We start from the raw sequence: 17,688 nt of genomic DNA, 5'->3' as shown, positions 1-17,688 counted from the left end.
GTGGAGATAGAGAGAATGGTAAAGTTTCTGAACTTCTTTTATACTGCTACTTTAATTGTCTCTGCTTCTACATCGGTTAACTCATACAAGTGTTATGGAGAGATAGTTACAATAGAGAAGAATATGATACTATTGAGTCAGAGCAATGATCCGGAAATGAGGACTAGGGCTAAGGACATGAAAGAGAAGTTTGATAAGTATTGGGAGGGTTTTAAAAACATCAATAAGCTTTTGATTGTGGCTACTGTCTTTGATCCGACAAAGAAAATGCAATTTGCTCAGCTTTGCTTTGATAAGATCTATGGGAAAGATAGTGTAGATTCTAAAGAGATGTATGATTCTACATATTCTGTGTTGACTAGTCTTTTTAAGGAGTATAGTAGCATGTTTCCCAAAGTCTCTACTGATGCATCATCGTCTAATACTGTTGGGAGCAATTCTGCTAGTGCTAGCCATGAACAAGCTACTGGATATGCTGAAGAGGAGTTAGAAAATACAGATGCTTCTCTTGGAGGTGGATTTGAAAGAATGCAGTGTGTTTATGATGAGATGGTTGATGAGTTAGGAGTCATGATGCACAGAACGAATTAGACATGTATTTGAAAGAAAAGGCTGAGCATCCAAAGAGTAATATGTTTGGTGATGAGTATGATGTCATGGATTGGTGGAGGCGCAATTCTGGTAAGTTCCCTATATTATCAGAAATGGCAAGAGATGTTTTTGCTATGCAAGTGTCATCAGTCGCATCAGAATCTGCCTTTAGTACAAGTGGACGCATGCTGGAACCAAGTAGGAGTTGTCTTAGTCATTACACCATTGAGGTTTTGATGTGCACAGACCAATGGATGAAGTCAGAGATGAAGTTAAAGGAGCAAGCTGCTATGAGTCTGTCTTATATATATGCTGACTTTGTGACACAAGATGAGCTGGAGAAAGGTTGGTTTTACTTTATTTCTCAATTATACTTGTAGCATTGTATGCTTTTACCTACTGAAATTGTGTTCTCTAAATGATTTTTAGAGTTTGGAGCATTAGGAGTAAACGAGTAGCTCTATAAGACTCATACTCGGCTTTTGGGTAATAATCTAAACTGTTTTTTCTCTGTCTGAACTGTTTTTGGTATTGATGAATCTTCTTTTCAATGTAACAGGAACATGATGTCTTTCTGATGCTTGTAGACTGTAGTTGTATGTTTCTGGTAACTTTAACAACAATTGAAATGTTTGTGTTTTGTTCTCTTTTGAATTTAGACAATTAATCAGCTTATGTTTGCTTTTTGTTTGGTTTCAATTTAGACAATGCATCAGTTTATCTATATGTCTGTCTTTGGTTTCATAATTTAGACAAATTGAGTTATTTTTGCATAAGTATAATCAGGTTTTGTATGTTTGGTTATTTTTGGTTACTTTTGGTTATTTTTGGTTACTAATTACCCGAATTATACCCGAACCCGAAAATAATCGAAACTTTTCGGGTATTCAACGGTTCTTAAATTTAATAGAGGACCCGACCCGAACCCAATTAGAACCGAACCGAACCCGAACCGATAATTTATAATAACCGAATGGGTCTCGACCCCCTACCCGAATAGACCCGATACCCGAAAAAAAAGAACCGAACCCGAACGGGTACCCGAATGCCCAGGCCTAGTCGTACCAGTGGTGTCTTGTGAACAACAGGTGTTGTGTCTTGTGTAAAAAAAACATTTGGTTTACAGAGGCTGACCCAAAATAAGATTTAAAATGGGCCCATTTGAAAGTGAAAACAAGATGGGTTAAAAGAATACAACGCCACGTCACCGAAGCCAAAGCCCAGAGTTCGAAACCTACGATACGAAGCTCGGTCTCTCTCTCTCTCTCTCTCTCTCTCTCTCGCGCGAGTTTCTCTCATCTTCTTCCTCCAAGGATCTGATTGATTCTTAACATATTAAGATGGAATGAGCAAAACCATTTTTGTCCATAACTGTTAGCTCAAGTTAGGTAATGAAACATGCGGAGACCTACCTATTTTTTTCTTATTTTTCCTTGAATTAGGTTTTTTGTATTACATGGAATTTTTATTATGCATTTTGTCATTCTTAAACACCAACTTCCGAGGAAGTCAGTTCATTAATTTGAATCTAGATTGGTTTTGGTCTTTTTTGGTTTTGCAGTGACCTTAACAGAGGAAAGAAACTTGCAATGTATACAAGGACAATAAGAAGGAACCAGAGATGGGGTTTTGTATTGCAGCAAGACAAATACTTAGTGAGGAGGCCAGTGATTCGTGACCACACCGTTTCCCAATCTCCTAGATCCACCACATATATACTAACAAATCATTTGACAAGAAACCATCATTCTCCTGTTGCCTCTAGAGACTATTTAAGTTATTCTTGGAACAGCCAATTGCGTCGGTTTAGTTCTGAAGGTGATGGAAGCAATGCTAGTGAGGACAGCCGTTTCCCTCTGAATAAAGAAAAGACGGAAAAAGGGAAAAATGTGTCTGGTGTTGAGCATTTCGATTCTCATGCTCAACTTGGAGAGCAAGACCAAATAGAATGGCTCAACAATGAGAAGCTTGCAAGTGAAAGCAGAAAGGAGTCACCTTTCCTTAATAAACGAGAAAGATTGAAGAATGAGTTCTTGCGGAGAATTCAACCTTGGGAAACTATACAGCTCTCTTGGGAGTCTTTCCCTTACTACGTCCAGTAATTACCAAAGACTCTTTCCTTCTGTTATCGTGTTACTTTCTTCTAGTCATTTCCTTTTTTTGCTAATATGTTCTGTTTTGCTCATTTTTGCTCCAGCGAACACACAAAGGATACTCTGGTGGAATGTGTTAGCTCACATATTAAACAAAAAAGTATGATTTCCAAGTATGGTGCTCGTTTAGATTCTTCAAGTGGGAGAATACTGCTCCAGAGTGTTCCAGGTTTTTTGTTGACTAGAGAATGCATTGCATTGGATAATGTCGTTGTTCTTTAATATCAAACTATATAAGTCATGAGGAAATAATGATCTGATTATACAGGCACTGAGCTCTACCGAGAGAGGTTGGTACGAGCACTTGCTCGAGATACACAAGTTCCCCTGTTGGTTCTTGACAGCAGCGTTCTTGCACCTTACGTGAGATTCTGATGTTTATTTGCTATGGCATGCTACCATTTTGTTTCATGAATGTTTAAGTGATATTTGTCGATTTTTTATCAGGATTGTGCTGATGACTACAATGAAGAGTCTGAATCAGATGATGACATTGCAGAGTCAGATCAGTGCACGTCAGAGTCAGAAGGTGAGGAAGAAACCGATGCAAACAATGATGAGACGAGTAGCGGTGAAGCAAAGATAGAAGGAACTGACGATGAAGAAAGATATTTGGAGATTTCTAAGGAAGTCCTCAAGAAACTTGGGGCCGACATAGAGGATATTGAGAAGGTATGATCTTCTGTGAGGTTCATTAATCTACCATGATAGTTTTTTACCCTTTCCTATGGACAATGTGAATTTTTGTTACCTTGTCATATATATATTTTTTTTCCATTTCCTTATACTATTAATTTTGTATTAACTTTTTTAATCGGAGAAATTACACATGATTTAAAAAGGATTCACAATGCATGCCATCTGGTTGCTATTTCTCTTATTTACACGATAACTGCTGCATCACTCTTTTATTTATAATTGATAGAATATGGAAATGCTGTATATTTGCTTATCTGCTCTACATTGTGGCAGAGAATGTCGGAACAACTATATGGCTCTAGTGAGGTATCGGAAGCTGCACCTGTTGATCATTGTGATAAAGCCAAGCGGCCTCTTAAGAAAGGTAGCCAATTCTCAACGTGTTCACTTTGCTATTTGCATCAAAGATGTCTTTTTAGCTGGTTGGATAGTATTGTATCAGTGTCTAGGCTCGATGATGTATCTTCATCGTTGTAGAAGCTCTAGGGCCTAGCATGTTTTAATAACTTTTCTTTGCATCTATTATATTTTTCTTTCTGTTGTCTTTCTTTCATTAGCCTTTTAACTTTTTCCTTTTTCATTTCTCCAATTTTTAATCTGCCCACGTATTTGCAGGAGACCAAGTAAGGTATGTTGGGTCTCCTAAGAATGACGAAGCAAAGCATAGGTAATTTACTGATTCACTTATGTGCGAATCTGTTTTCCCTTTATTTGTGCTTAAAGATTTTAAATGTTTGCCTGGATATAGCTCTACTGTAATGGGGTTCATTAAACGATTTTATCTAACACATGTTGGGAAATTAGCGTAAATATGGCAGAAAAATAGATGTTTAGCTTTTGCATAATGCTGGAGAAACGATAACGATCATCTTCATTTTCATGTGATCCCTTTCATAGCATGGTTTGGTTTAGTGCTTACGCCCCTTTGTAGCTTGTTATGTCATGAAAAGTTGTTACTCTGGTGATCTAGGAATCTTTTGAGCTATAGGTTAGGCTTGTTGTTGTTCTTTCATGTGTTAACAATTGATTTTATTTGAATCTAAGGCGAGGCAAATTGGTAGTTAGCTTCATAAGTGCAGTATTTTGATGTTTTACTTGCTTCACAACTGTAATGTATTATACAACTTTATAATTCCTGACTCAACCACCCCTAGGGCTGAGCAATGATTGTGCTCTGTACTCCTTTTTCGTTTGTCAGTTAATTGTGGCATCCCTGTTTCCTGCATTGATATAATTTCTTCCATGTGCATGGTATTTAATTAATAAAAAGGATTTTCAGTTTAAATCTTCTGATCTATTTTAGCTGTCTAAAATACAGATTGAGAGTCTACACTTGTTTATGAACTTTTATTTATATGTGTATCGTAGTCTAGCAAAGTCCACAATGGACCTAAATATTTGGAATGAGGAATCAAAGGCTTCATATTGTAAACCTGGATATTATAACCAGTAGTTGGGAGTTGGTCATTGTCTCCATTTGTATCTATGCTAGAGAATTCTTCTAGCAATCAAACCTGGAGTTATGATTTCATCCTTATCCTGTATTGGCTTGTAAATGGATCACAGGGTCGTATTGGGGAAGATTTCTACATCTGATGGTCAAAAGAGTGCTTTTACCGTTATTCCTGGCAGGTGGGTTGGTAAGTCATCTAGTGTGAAAATCGATAAATGTCTTGTTGTTCTTAGGTTTTATCTTTCGTCCCCCAAAGGTGGTTCCTTTTTAATATTGCTTCAACTTCGAGGGGTTGGAAATACCATTGGCTGTCCATTGCGTGAGCTGGACGCAGGATTGGCCTTCTTTTTCCTTTTTGAGTTCAAGTCTCCAATGTCTTATATTTCTGACAGCTGATCAGAGATATAGTACACATCTAGTTGATAATATTACAGAAGTAGTCCGTCTTTTAAAGTTTATCCTCCTTATCTCATAGTCTGGCTTTCCTTAGAATTTTTATCTTTTCGTTTGTTGTTCTTGTCTGTTTCGATATGACTACGTGCTTTGTTATTTTAACCGTCTAGTGGTGTAAGCTTGTGAAGAAGTTGACACCTGGTACTAGAACTATGCACTGTGAAAAACGTTTGAGGACTATGAAATATCATCTTGTAAATTTCAGGCGCTTAAATATCTTCTATGATATGTTGGTCTAATATTATTTGAGTCGATGGCTGTTTGGTCTTCCTAGTGGTGTTGATTGTAATTTTCTCATAATTATGATTTTTCCGAGTGAGTTCGATCTGCCTTTCAAATCATTGGGGATTTGGGTTTGAATAGTTCAGGTGCAGCATTGGATGTGAGGCAAATTTTTGTTAAAATTATTGCTTTTGTTAAAATTATTGCTTTTGTTAAAATTATTGCCTTCCGATGTGTTTGTTGGTTCCTCTCTGCATCATGGTTTTTCTAGAAATGATTCTTCCCAGATGTACAATGCCATTCACAATTCTTCCAATCACCGTTATTGTTTTATTAATTGATGAATGGGATTTTGTTTGGCTGTGAATATCATCATCACATACTCTGTATTCATGATATTGGTATTTCTAATGACATTGTGCCATCTGTGGTTTTTGTAATTCGACTTGCCTGAAAATGGGGAATACCATTCTCTGTGCTCCTTTTGCAAAATATATTGAACTAGAAGAGTTCTTAGCTTTTAACCAGAGTGTATACATACTTTCAGGCCATTGTCTACTGGACAACGTGGAGAGGTATATGAGGTGAGTGGGAACCGTGTTGCTGTCATATTTGACTATGGTAATGATAAAACAACAGAGGGAAGTGAGAAAAAGCCAGCAGAGCAGCCCCAGATGTTACCTATCCACTGGGTAGATGGTATGATTGCTTCATAATATTCCGATCATTAATGTGTGATACTTATGAATCTAGAGAATTACTTGCTATGTATAAAGACACTTGACATCATATTTAAATGTAGCTAAGTAATATTTATTTTATCACGCAGTGAAAGACGTGAAGTACGATTTGGATATGCAGGCAGTTGATGGCTACATTGCTATGGAAGCTTTAAATGAGGTATGTTTGGAAGTTACACTGACTTTTCTTGTTGGCTTTACTCATTTGTTAGTTTCAGCTATAGATGTACATGTGTAAGTTTTAAATTTTCATGTTTGAGAAGATGATGCTCCAGCAATAGCAAGTGCTCATAACTTTTAATTTTAGTTTGACTTAATTTAAGTGTATATATTTCTATTTACAACATGAAGTTGTGCTCTGTTTATCCAGTAGCCTTATTTAACATGAAGTTGTCCTCTTCATTGGGTTTAATTGGTGTCTTGAAATGTGTGACCAAGTTCTAGCACCATAACATTGAAATTTTTACCAAAATTTTTTTAAAGATCTTGAATATTCTTTTATTCCTATACTGTGGATGCCTGCAATTCTTCCTCTATTTTTATTTCTGAAAAGTGTTTCTGGATTGTTATCTACACTTGTTCCTTTATTTTTCTGTCTTTGTAGGTTTTGCAATCCATTCAACCACTTATAGTCTATTTCCCAGACTCGTCACAGTGGTTGTCTAGAGCTGTGCCTAAGACGAGACGAAAGGAATTTGTAGACAAAGTTCAGGAAATGTTTAATAAACTATCAGGTCCGATTGTTATGATCTGTGGGCAGAACAAGATAGAAACAGGCTCAAAAGAAAGAGAGAAATTCGTAAGCCTGTCATTATGTCTCACTCACTTGTCATTGGTTATTGTTCCGCCTTTGTTCCTGATTACTGTATTAAAAAATTTATTTTTTCCTGAAAACAGACGATGGTACTCCCAAACTTTAGCCGACTTGTGAAGCTGGTAAGTTAAACATCAAAAAAGCATTTTACTGATATATGTGACTTTTTTATATAAAAAAATCTTAATGCACTTGTCTTTGCCTGAGTTGCGGACATTTTTCTTATCCCTTGGTTGTCCCTTGATGAAAACTGTCAAATGAGGACTTGCAAGTTATTCCACATCTTGAACACCCGTTTTTTGCAATAAGTGCAAGCTAATGGCGCTGTGAAATTAGTCACGTTTTTTACATATTTTTTGCAACATGTGCAGGACTGTAAATATGGATTTGAACTTTCCATTCTCCTTGATATGACTCTTGCTTGGTTTCTCGATCTGCGTTTTAAAATGGCATTCCTTGCGATGTCATGCTCTTCTTGATACTATAACTTAATCAAAAAGTTTCTTGTTGCCTTTGTATGTTTCAGCCTCTTCCCTTGAAGGGCCTAACTGAGGGATTCACGGGAGGGAAAAAATCAGAGGAGAATGAGATATACAAGCTTTTCACTAATGTTATGCGCCTACATCCTCCGAAGGTATGCCTGTCTTTGAAAAGTTTTTATCAAATTAACAATGAACTATTCATGCATGACTCTAAACAATGAATGAGGAGCAGTAGATGTATTGTTATACCTAAGTGAGATACATAAACGAGTCTGATTATGTCGCTTGGATAATATCTCTTCTCAAAGTCTATATAAGAGGTACATATCCATCTGTGATCCATGAATGCTTTTGCAAAGCTTATTTGTCACGTGCTATCCTACTTAGCAGGGGATAAGCTACTTCCATTAGTTGTTTCTTCATGTATAGATGTTAAAGGTAGGAGGCATATACCCACATTGCCAAAACAGTACTTGATTCCTTCCTGTAAAATATTGGTGTAGGAGGAAGATACCCTCAGACTATTCAAGAAACAACTAGGAGAAGATAGGAGAATTGTGATATCGCGGAGCAATATAAATGAGTTGCTAAAGGTTCGTAGATCTAAATTAAATGTCAATGAGAAAAATTTAGTTGAACGTGTAATGTTTTCACTAATTGTTGCATCCTTAATGTACTCTTTCCCAGGCACTTGAAGAACATGAGTTATTATGCACAGACTTGTATCAAGTGAACACCGATGGGGTGATATTGACAAAGCAAAGTGCGTAACTCAGGATGAAAATACTTGGTTTGTTTGTATTTATAGTTGCTGATTGAGAATGCAAACACTTCTTTTCTCTGTACTGGCAATTCCTCTCTGTCATGTATAATGGCAGTCGTTCCTATGCCTAGAAGGCTAGAATCGGGTTGTTAGGATACTAATGAGAAACATTTGAGAATAGGGGCTACCTATCACCTATGAGCACACTCTTAGATCTTAAATTCTCAAGCATTTGAGAACTACTTGTTCACTTTTTCTTAAAGAAGTTTAGTAAATCTTCTGATTAGATTTAGTTGAGAATGGATACAGTTCCTTGTGGTTGACGTTTGAAATCTGCTGCTTTTTTTCGCTGTTGCAAACATCTGACTTTTTCCCTTGTTTTTTGAGATGAAAATGTTTATGTGATGAAGAAGAGACCTCAGAAACTTGTGGCTTTTGTTTTTGCAGAAACAGAGAAAGCTATTGGCTGGGCCAAAAATCACTATTTAGCTTCTTGTCCAGACCCATTGGTTAAAGGAGGTCGCTTGTCTCTGCCTCGTGAAAGGTACATGTGATTGTGGCTTGTGGATCTGTAATTTTTTTTTTATTCTTTAATCTTACTGCGTTTTTTTTCCTTTTTTTCAAGCCTTGAGATATCAATTGCGAGGTTAAGAAAATTAGAAGATAATTCCCTAAAGCCCTCGCAAAACTTGAAGGTTAATTTCCTGCCCTTGGATTCTGGTAAATGGATCTTGGATACATTTGAGTAACCATGATGTTAACAGAAAATGTATTGCAGAATATTGCAAAGGATGAGTATGAAAGAAATTTTGTCTCGGCTGTGGTTGCTCCTGGTGAAATAGGCGTCAAATTTGAAGATATTGGGGCTCTTGAAGACGTTAAAAAGGCATTAAATGAGCTGGTTATTCTTCCCATGAGAAGGCCAGAGCTTTTCTCCCGTGGAAATCTCTTGCGGGTATTGCATTCTGTTTGGGACATATCGTTGTTTTCTTGGTCAGGTACTTCCGTTCAATTTGGCTGATATTCCTGATGACATGACCTTTTTCAGCCCTGTAAAGGAATATTGCTTTTTGGTCCTCCTGGAACGGGTAAGACGCTCCTCACTAAGGCGCTTGCAACTGAAGCTGGAGCAAACTTCATTAGCATAACTGGCTCAACACTTACATCAAAGGTAAATAGATTATTTTGACAATGTTTTGTGCCTCCTTGTTGTTTGTGTCCATTTGTATGCATGTTTATATTAATCATGAAGAATAGTTAACCTTAATGAATACGCTTGTCTTCACCCCTAGGGCCTGTATTGATACACTTGTCTTATGGAATATGTAGTTACTTAGGATACACTTCTATAAATGATTTATGATACTCCCTTTATTGTCTTCCAGAATATTTATTCTGATCCGACTCTGTCTTGTCTTTGTTCCTTGTTTGGCATAGTGGTTCGGAGATGCAGAGAAGCTCACTAAGGCTCTCTTTTCCTTTGCCACCAAGCTAGCACCTGTAATTATTTTTGTTGATGAGGTGAGAATTTTGTACCTAAAACTAAAATTCATTTCTTCATTATGTCGATAGTTCACTGGATTGAATATGGTTTTCACTTTCTATTTTGGTTATTTGATGCTCGTAGTAAATATTTGATGATGAGTAAATGTGACTGAAGGGGATTTTTGTTTGTTTGGTAGATTGACAGTCTGCTAGGTGCTCGTGGTGGCTCTTCCGAGCACGAAGCTACCAGAAGAATGAGAAATGAGTTCATGGCAGCTTGGGACGGGCTCAGGTCAAAAGACAGTCAAAGGATCCTCATTCTTGGTGCCACCAACCGTCCCTTTGATCTTGATGATGCGGTCATTCGTCGTCTACCAAGACGGTAACACCTGATTTGACTTTGATTTGCCTTTTTGAAAATTGATAGTTTGTATTTCTAGTATTGGTAAACTGTGAATCTGAATTGAAAGCTTGTTATTACCTTTGAATTCTAGGATATATGTCGAATTACCAGATGCCGAAAACCGGTTAAAGATACTGAAAATATTTCTAACTCCAGAAAATCTGGAATCCGGTTTCCAGTTTGACAAACTTGCAAAGGAAACTGAAGGCTATTCCGGTAGCGATCTGAAGGTTGGTATTTGTTTTCTAATCCCCAGCTCGTGACGGCACTTATAAGTTCTTTCTTTAATCTTATTTGTTTCTTTTGTGGGTTTATATTGCAGAATCTATGCATTGCTGCTGCGTACAGGCCTGTTCAAGAACTGTTACAAGAAGAACAAAAGGTACAGAATCCAGATTGCATTACAACATACACTGCTCATTTACATAGCTTGATAATTTGCTTTGTTTGAATCTTTAGGGTACAAGAGCGGAAGCGTCTCCTGGTCTACGGTCGCTGAGTTTGGATGACTTCATTCAGTCTAAAGCTAAGGTAATTTAGTTGCATCAATGCCAGGAAACAAGATGTATCTTGAGTTTTTGCGTTTTTTGCCTTTTGCATTATCGATGATTGATTTAAACCACAAAGATGTGATTATTGTTGTCATATGTATGGGTGATGTGATTTTGCAGGTGAGCCCATCTGTGGCGTATGATGCGACGACGATGAATGAGCTGAGAAAATGGAATGAGCAATACGGTGAAGGAGGGAGCAGGACAAAGTCTCCTTTTGGCTTCTGAAGAAAAATGTTAGTTTTTTGGTAGATCAAAGTGTTTTCATCTGTCTTTTACTTTGTGATCATATTGTAACCCTCAGTGCTATATCTTTTTGGTATCATAATGACTCATTTGTATTCATCTAATTGGTCGGAGTGATGAATTTGTCTCAATATGACAAAAAATTGCATCAGCAGTCACATGAAAACAAAACAAGCATCATACAATGTCAACACTCTTTAAAGCAAGTGTTTCCCCATTATCATGAATATGCAAAATGTAATCCGCATAAGTTAAAAAAATCATATGGCTGGTATTTTTAAATAAGCAGCCAAATTGCTAGAGCGAAGAAGTCACTAAGTAGTCAGCTATATCAGAAACCACCTTGGAGATTCCTTGCTAGAAATAAGATTATAAAATAAACATTATAAACTGCACTGGTCTCATCCTCAAAATCAGTTTAGAAAGCAAACACAGATACTAACAAACCATAAATTATGCACAGATCCTAATTATGAATCTTTCTTTTTTTTTACTTTTTAGAAACACAACAAACACCAATCACAAAACTCAATCGCATTACTTGCAACTCCTCCTATTAGTGTATATCCACAATAACTCAATAACATCCAAGTCACATTTTGTCCACCTCTTTCGCCAAAGTAAGATCTTTCTAGTAGTTCTTTGAATGATCAAGGAAGACTATATGCAAGGTAAGATTCAGATTTAGCTATAACATCCAACAAACAAAGACCCATAAACTATATAGAGAAAAGAATGGAGATGGATGTCAAAGAGAAAGAGATGTAACTTACATTAAGATATGCAGAGAGAGATGATTCCGTATGGGCACAGAAATTTTAGACCGGAGGGGAGACACTTGTGCTGGAGCAGTAAAGATTTCAGATTAGTTGACAAGAAACAAAAAGAGTATCCATGCTGCTGCATCTATTAGGAAGCAATTGTAATGAAATAACTAGCTTTTACCTGGCCACAAAGATGGCGGTTGGATTGCCCGGAGAAGGAGGATTCTTCTTCAGCAGTGAAGCATGTGGACCAGCTTTTGAAACATCATCAGGCTTACTTGCAGAATATACTTCAACCTCTTCAAGACCAACTTGCCGCTTGATCAAGTCCTTATTACTCTCAAGGACTTCAATCTCTCCAAAAGGCAGCCTCAAATTTAGAGCCTGAGTGCCAATAGATATTGCCTCGTTCTTCTTGAATTTAACGAAAGGCATGTAAACGTTTTCTGCTAGTCCCTCCTTCTGTAATATCTCACTTAGTTCTGCCCGTATCTCTGCATCAGGGGCAAAACGACAGGTTTGTTGGTTAAATTTGCTTTGCAGAATCTCGAGGCAGTGAGCTCTCCATCCATCAAATTGCTCATTCACATATACTAGGCCTTTTAATTTTCCCGCTGGCACTGCTGCTACTTGAGCACCTTTCTTAGCAGCCTTCTTGGAACCTAAGAGCTGTTTTGGTAGAAGCTTTCTCATTAGGACAATAGAATCTTGCAAATATTTGTTAGCACTCTTGAGAACCAAATCTGGCTCATTTGATGTAGGCCAGCCTGCTGTTACCACAGAACCTTCCTTCTTCAAAAGTTTCCTCCATATATATTCTGCAAACTGAGGACATATTGGTTCAATGAGGCGTGTTTGCACATCCATGAAGTTCAGTATCAAGTCATGGTTCATATTTCCGTCACTGCCACAGGAGAGTGTATACTCATCTCGAGCAGCTTGTAAGTCGTAAAACCCATTCTTAAGTGCCTCCCTAAACAAACAATCTTTGTAAGCTTTTTCAGTCAATCTGATAGCAATTTTCATGTCATTCTCAAACACTTTATCAGCATACGTAGATGGAGGTCCGGTTCTCAAAGAGGATTCAGCAGCCAGAACATCTTCCATCCATTTGAACTGAGTCATCAGCCGCAAAATTGCAGCATTTGCAGTTTCAAATACAAAATTTGCATCGTCAACACCATCACCAGCATCAGCCAAAGAAAACCTTGTAGCAGTGGCAGAGAACTCTTCGATAGCCTGGCGCTGGGTTCTGAAATTTCCAGTGGACTTTGACATTTTCTCAGAATTGAGCATAATGTGACCATTACATCTGATACCACGTGGCCAGTTACGACTCTCCATTAGTGCAGTGTGGTTGTAGATGAAAAATGTCAAATGATTCTGAATAAGATCCTTCCCTGAAACTCGAAGATCTAGCGGGTACCAGTAGTCAAATTCCTGCTTCATCTTACTTAAAACAGCTGATGGAATATCGGTTGATTTTGGATACGGACCATCACAGAAGAGATACTCCCAAACTTCATCATTCATCTGCTCAGGACGGATCAACGACTTGCTGCCTTTATACATGTCACCGTCGTGAAAGATATGGGCAACCGTATAGTAGGCCATATAAAGTGATGAATCAGATAAGGATTCCACAAGGAACTGTTCATCCCAAGGAATACGAGTTCCTAGACCAAAAGACCGTGAGCAAGCCCACTGATTGAGCCAGCTTAAAGTGTGCTCAAATCCATGCCTTGTTTCTTCAGAGTAGAGGTTCATTTTTGATAAGCATTCCTCAGCCATTTTCCGCCATTCTGCTTCGCCGTACGTTATGTACCACTGATCTGTAAGAGCCACAACACATTCATCACCGGATCTTGACATCACTGACTTCTCAGGTTCTCTGTATATGATAGCCTCGTTAGACTCTATGAGCTTTTTCTTGATAATGGGCTTGATTTCTTGAACTTTCCTACCAACAAACTCTCCAACAAGCATTGTTCCTTCAGTGAATCCTTTCAGGTAAATCAACCTCTTCGCTTCTACAAGCTTGTCCTTATCATTTGGACTTTGAATTTTCAGATCTAAGCAGACCTTTTCTGCAGCCTTATCCCCAAATTCTGGAATGTTGATAATCGGTACGATATCAGAGGGTACCCACTCATCTTTCACACCATACTTTGCTCGACTATCAGGCTTTGTTTTTAACTCATGTAAAGCCATGTAATCATCAGGGGCATCACTAGGCACGCTGGTGACAATACCAGTACCTTTGTTGGTCAGAATCGTTGACATGGGCAGAGCATAGATGATCTCATTCACTGACAGAGGAGACCTCAGAGGGAGTCCAATCAGATCATACCCGGTCAACTCGACCAAGCAGGATGGCTTCTGAGGGATCTTTGAGAAGTTCTGGTAGGCAAGGTTGAGTGCAGATCTCTTGGTTCCGTAGGAGCACGTCCGAAAGATTGAGAAACCCTTTTGCAACCAAGCGTGCTTTGGCAGATATTGGTGCACAGACTCCCTTTTTCTATATTTTCAGAGAACGAGAATTTGTATATGATAGGTAAGCTTCTTTGAAGGGGGGGGGGGGGGGGGGGAAATGTGCTGACTCTACTTTAAAGTACCTTTGAGTCAGCGCCAAATCCTGTCAACCTAACCATTGCTACTGTCTTTCTGGTCAGTAATGGAAGCAATCGTCTCTACCGTCGTAAAATAAGATTGCGGATTGCAGTTTCAGGTTTCTAGGAAGGAGAAACCGGGTCTCGACCAAATCAATCCAATAGAGTAAAGGGCTAGTAGCGGTCTTCCCGGATGAAGATTCCACTGAAGATAAGATTAAATAATTTGATTCCGTCTGACTCCTCCTTTCCGAAAAGATCTAGGGCTAGGGGAACTAGGGACAGATCTAACCTCTGGCATCTAAACTGATAAAGACATCAGTTTCACTGATTTCATAAGCTCCATATTTCCCATCAGGCAGTACCCAAGCGTTTGTTTGTCCATACATGGTCTCAGGCCTCAGCGTAGCTGCAGCCAAAAACACTCTCTTTCCTTCCAAAGAACCCAGTTTCAGAGGAAATGGCTTCACTACTTCCATCTTTATGAGAGTATACTCTTGAGGCTGAACACCTTCACCAGTAGCACGGTCGTGATCAGCACAAGGCTGACCATCTAAAGGTGAGAATACTGTATACCTACAGTCTTTGACAATTTTTCCCATAGATTTCAACTTCCTCATCTGCCACCTTACAAAGGCATCGAAAAAGGGATTAACATCAGTAGTCACGAATGACCGTCTCCAATCACAGCCCAATCCATAAGCCTTGAGATCTTCAACAGCTAAAGGAGGAAAGTAATACAACCATTCATATGGATCTTGAAATCTTGCAATCTCACTGTCAGTAAGACCAACTGCGCATAATCTCCCACTGATAAATTTGTCCACCAGATTTTGCAGCCACCTTAGACTTCTTTCCCTTGAACTGACCCGGTAAAGCCACCGGTGTATCACTACTCTCCTCCTGAACTTGAGGAGCTTGGTTATCTTGAGCAGGGAAGACAGGAGGGTTTCCAAACTGTTGGATCTCACGAGAAAGCTTATCCGCGGAAGCCTTAATCGGCATACCAGTACAGTGGAAACCAAAAGGAAGAAGCACATTGGCACCTCTAAGTCTATGGTAAGCAGAAGCAAAATCAACCTTGGAGAGGGAGAAGGCATGCCCAATGTGAAGATAACCATTCATATAGGGAAAAGGGAAAGTGGAGAAGAACTTTTCTCCTGGCTTTGGAATATGATCACGAGATTCAGCCCTGAAAACATCCTCATCCTCCCACCACTTTCGAACCGCTACCTCAATTTCAAGTAGACGATCTCTTTTCTTGAAGCTATTGGATTCAGATGCCATTAAGTGACAGTGCCTGACCAAACCAAAACAAACCTCAGTTCTTGCGGAAAGATGAGTGATCGAAACAACAAGAGCAATTTCTTCTTATAGAAAAAACAAAAGAGAAGCGATTTGCATAATACCTTGGGGATGAACTTGCAGGAATCACGAAGCGCGAAAGCAATCGGAGATTTGACAGAGAATGAGCCAGTGGTTAATAATCACCGTCCGCGAGAGAGAGAAGCTTAGTGCAACGAGAGAAAGATGGAGCGCAGAGACGACTGAAAGATATAGGGTTTTTTTTTGTTTCCTCTCAAAGTTGTATTTAATTAAAGAACAAGTAAAGATTTAGGGTTTTTTTTTTCTTTCCAATTTTCTATTTTTTTTTAGAAGCAATATTAAAGATTGAGGAATTTTTTTTCCAATTTTGGAGATTTTCTATTATAATAAGAGGTTTTAGTTTTTACTTTTTACTAGAAAGATTTAGGTTTAACTAGTTTTATCACAGCATAAAGCTATCATCCAAGATATCCTTTAGACAAGCTTATCTTAAACTCAAATCCAGTCCCATTCTTAAATTTCAAGCTTTAGAGAACTCTATTAACCCACTCTTATAACTGAAACTTAAAGCAAAAGCCTTCACCTTAACATCCCTCAAAACTTGAACCGGAACACAAATTGCACCCTCATTCTATTCCCCAACATCACAATTCAAAACCAACTAACCAACCAAGCATTCTACTTCAGCAAGCAAGAAACAGAGGAAACTTACATGTCCAAATAGCTTCTCATGAACTATGAATACATGCAAAAAGACTGAACCTTTTGGAGTAAGAAGAAGAGAGAAGAGGGCATTGCAATTACCTCAACCATGAGAACTCCAGGCATTATAGGTCTCTCAGGAAAATGCCCAGGAAAGAAATTGTCAACCATGAGGGTATCGTTTTTAATAGCTACCGTACCGCAGATACACCAGCTGTGTACTTTATCACTCTATCCACTAACAGAAATGGGAATCTACACAACAAAATTGAGATTTGAAAAATTGGATCACAACAACGCAAACTTCAGCTATAAAAAGAACAATGCTTTTAGAAAAAAATTCACCTGTGAGGCAAAATCTCTTGTATCTTATTGATGTCCATCACTGTCGGAAACGCCTCGTACCCTGAAAATTTCGAGATTTGACAATTTATAAAAGTTGAAAAATTGATTTGTAAATCAGAGTGCGATGAGAGGGAAATTACTGAGTTCAATTGGGATCTCTTTCTCTGTGTTGCTCTTTGATTCATCAGTGGAGCACAAGACGAGCGAGCTGGATCGTCGTTTGGGACGAAACGCGACGGAGCTGGATCTGATCAACGGTGGAGATAGCGACTGATGAAGACGGATAAGAGAAAGATTTCGCGACGGAGAGGTTGTGAAAACGGAGCTGGAAGCAGCCATTGCCGATTCGATCGAGAGAGACGGAGAATTCGAAGAGAGTTTGTTTTTTCAAAGAGCTTCCAACGGAAACAATGGTGGGTGAAAATGGGATGATTATATGGGCCTTCTTTGTCGTTTAGGCCTTATTTGGGCTTTTTATATCGACTTTTAAGCCCATTGGTTTGTTTTTTCTTACCTACTATTTTTGTTTTGTATCAAGCTTGTATTTCTAATAATGGAAGGTTAAAAATTGCAGAAAACGTATTTGGTAACCGTTGGTATATATAGCTGCAAGTCTGCAACTACGAATACAAACGTATTAATTTACTATTCAACTAAAATACAAGGGAATTTTGTTGAATGTCCCATGTTTTGTAGAAATTTTTTGATCTATGCCACATTCGTTTATTCCTTTCAAAATGTGCTACATTTCATTTTTCTGGCATGGGTTGAAAGACAAAACTGTCTCTCATGATGTTTCAGCGGGAGTTTGAAATTGGCAGGTGGGGGATTTGACGTGTGAGAGTTTTTTTTTGTTTGGAGTGGCATTTAATGCTGCCATGTCACGC

General features: G+C 38.4%; 3 protein-coding genes across 4 annotated transcripts; 1 reads left to right on the top strand and 2 right to left on the bottom strand.

The window, feature by feature from the left end:
• Positions 1–1,826: 1,826 nt before the first annotated feature.
• LOC9327621 lies at positions 1,827–11,209 on the top strand. Of its 2 annotated transcripts, XM_002894188.2 has the most exons (25): positions 1,827–1,979; positions 2,153–2,689; positions 2,789–2,913; positions 3,013–3,107; positions 3,192–3,416; positions 3,717–3,807; positions 4,059–4,110; positions 5,010–5,075; positions 6,119–6,270; positions 6,401–6,471; positions 6,916–7,110; positions 7,209–7,247; positions 7,652–7,759; positions 8,111–8,200; positions 8,295–8,370; positions 8,818–8,914; positions 8,996–9,065; positions 9,149–9,325; positions 9,419–9,541; positions 9,808–9,891; positions 10,053–10,237; positions 10,350–10,488; positions 10,581–10,640; positions 10,718–10,789; positions 10,930–11,209. In XM_002894188.2, exons 2-25 carry the CDS (start codon positions 2,181–2,183, stop codon positions 11,035–11,037), a joined length of 3,009 nt encoding a protein of 1,002 aa, XP_002894234.1. In that variant the 5' UTR covers positions 1,827–1,979; positions 2,153–2,180; the 3' UTR covers positions 11,038–11,209. The 2 variants fall into 2 exon arrangements, with proteins under 2 accessions (XP_002894234.1, XP_020866694.1); XM_021011035.1 differs by lacking the exon at positions 5,010–5,075.
• A 787-nt stretch (positions 11,210–11,996) lies between these two features.
• LOC9327620 (leucine--tRNA ligase, cytoplasmic) lies at positions 11,997–15,932 on the bottom strand. The gene is given in 4 exon segments (XM_021011100.1): positions 11,997–14,246; positions 14,728–15,220; positions 15,222–15,728; positions 15,838–15,932. Coding segments are annotated over 3 exon segments (3,237 nt in total). The 5' UTR covers positions 15,716–15,728; positions 15,838–15,932.
• LOC9327619 (3-hydroxyacyl-[acyl-carrier-protein] dehydratase FabZ) lies at positions 15,891–17,341 on the bottom strand. The gene is given in 5 exon segments (XM_021011098.1): positions 15,891–15,975; positions 16,559–16,654; positions 16,657–16,711; positions 16,802–16,862; positions 16,942–17,341. Coding segments are annotated over 5 exon segments (447 nt in total). The 5' UTR covers positions 17,141–17,341; the 3' UTR covers positions 15,891–15,939.
• Positions 17,342–17,688: the final 347 nt, after the last annotated feature.

This window comes from Arabidopsis lyrata (assembly GCF_000004255.2).
Source record: "Arabidopsis lyrata subsp. lyrata unplaced genomic scaffold ARALYscaffold_1, whole genome shotgun sequence".
NCBI lineage: Eukaryota > Viridiplantae > Streptophyta > Magnoliopsida > Brassicales > Brassicaceae > Arabidopsis > Arabidopsis lyrata.
The sequence above is the reverse complement of the archived record's forward strand: the minus strand, read 5'-3'. Positions and strand labels throughout refer to the sequence as shown.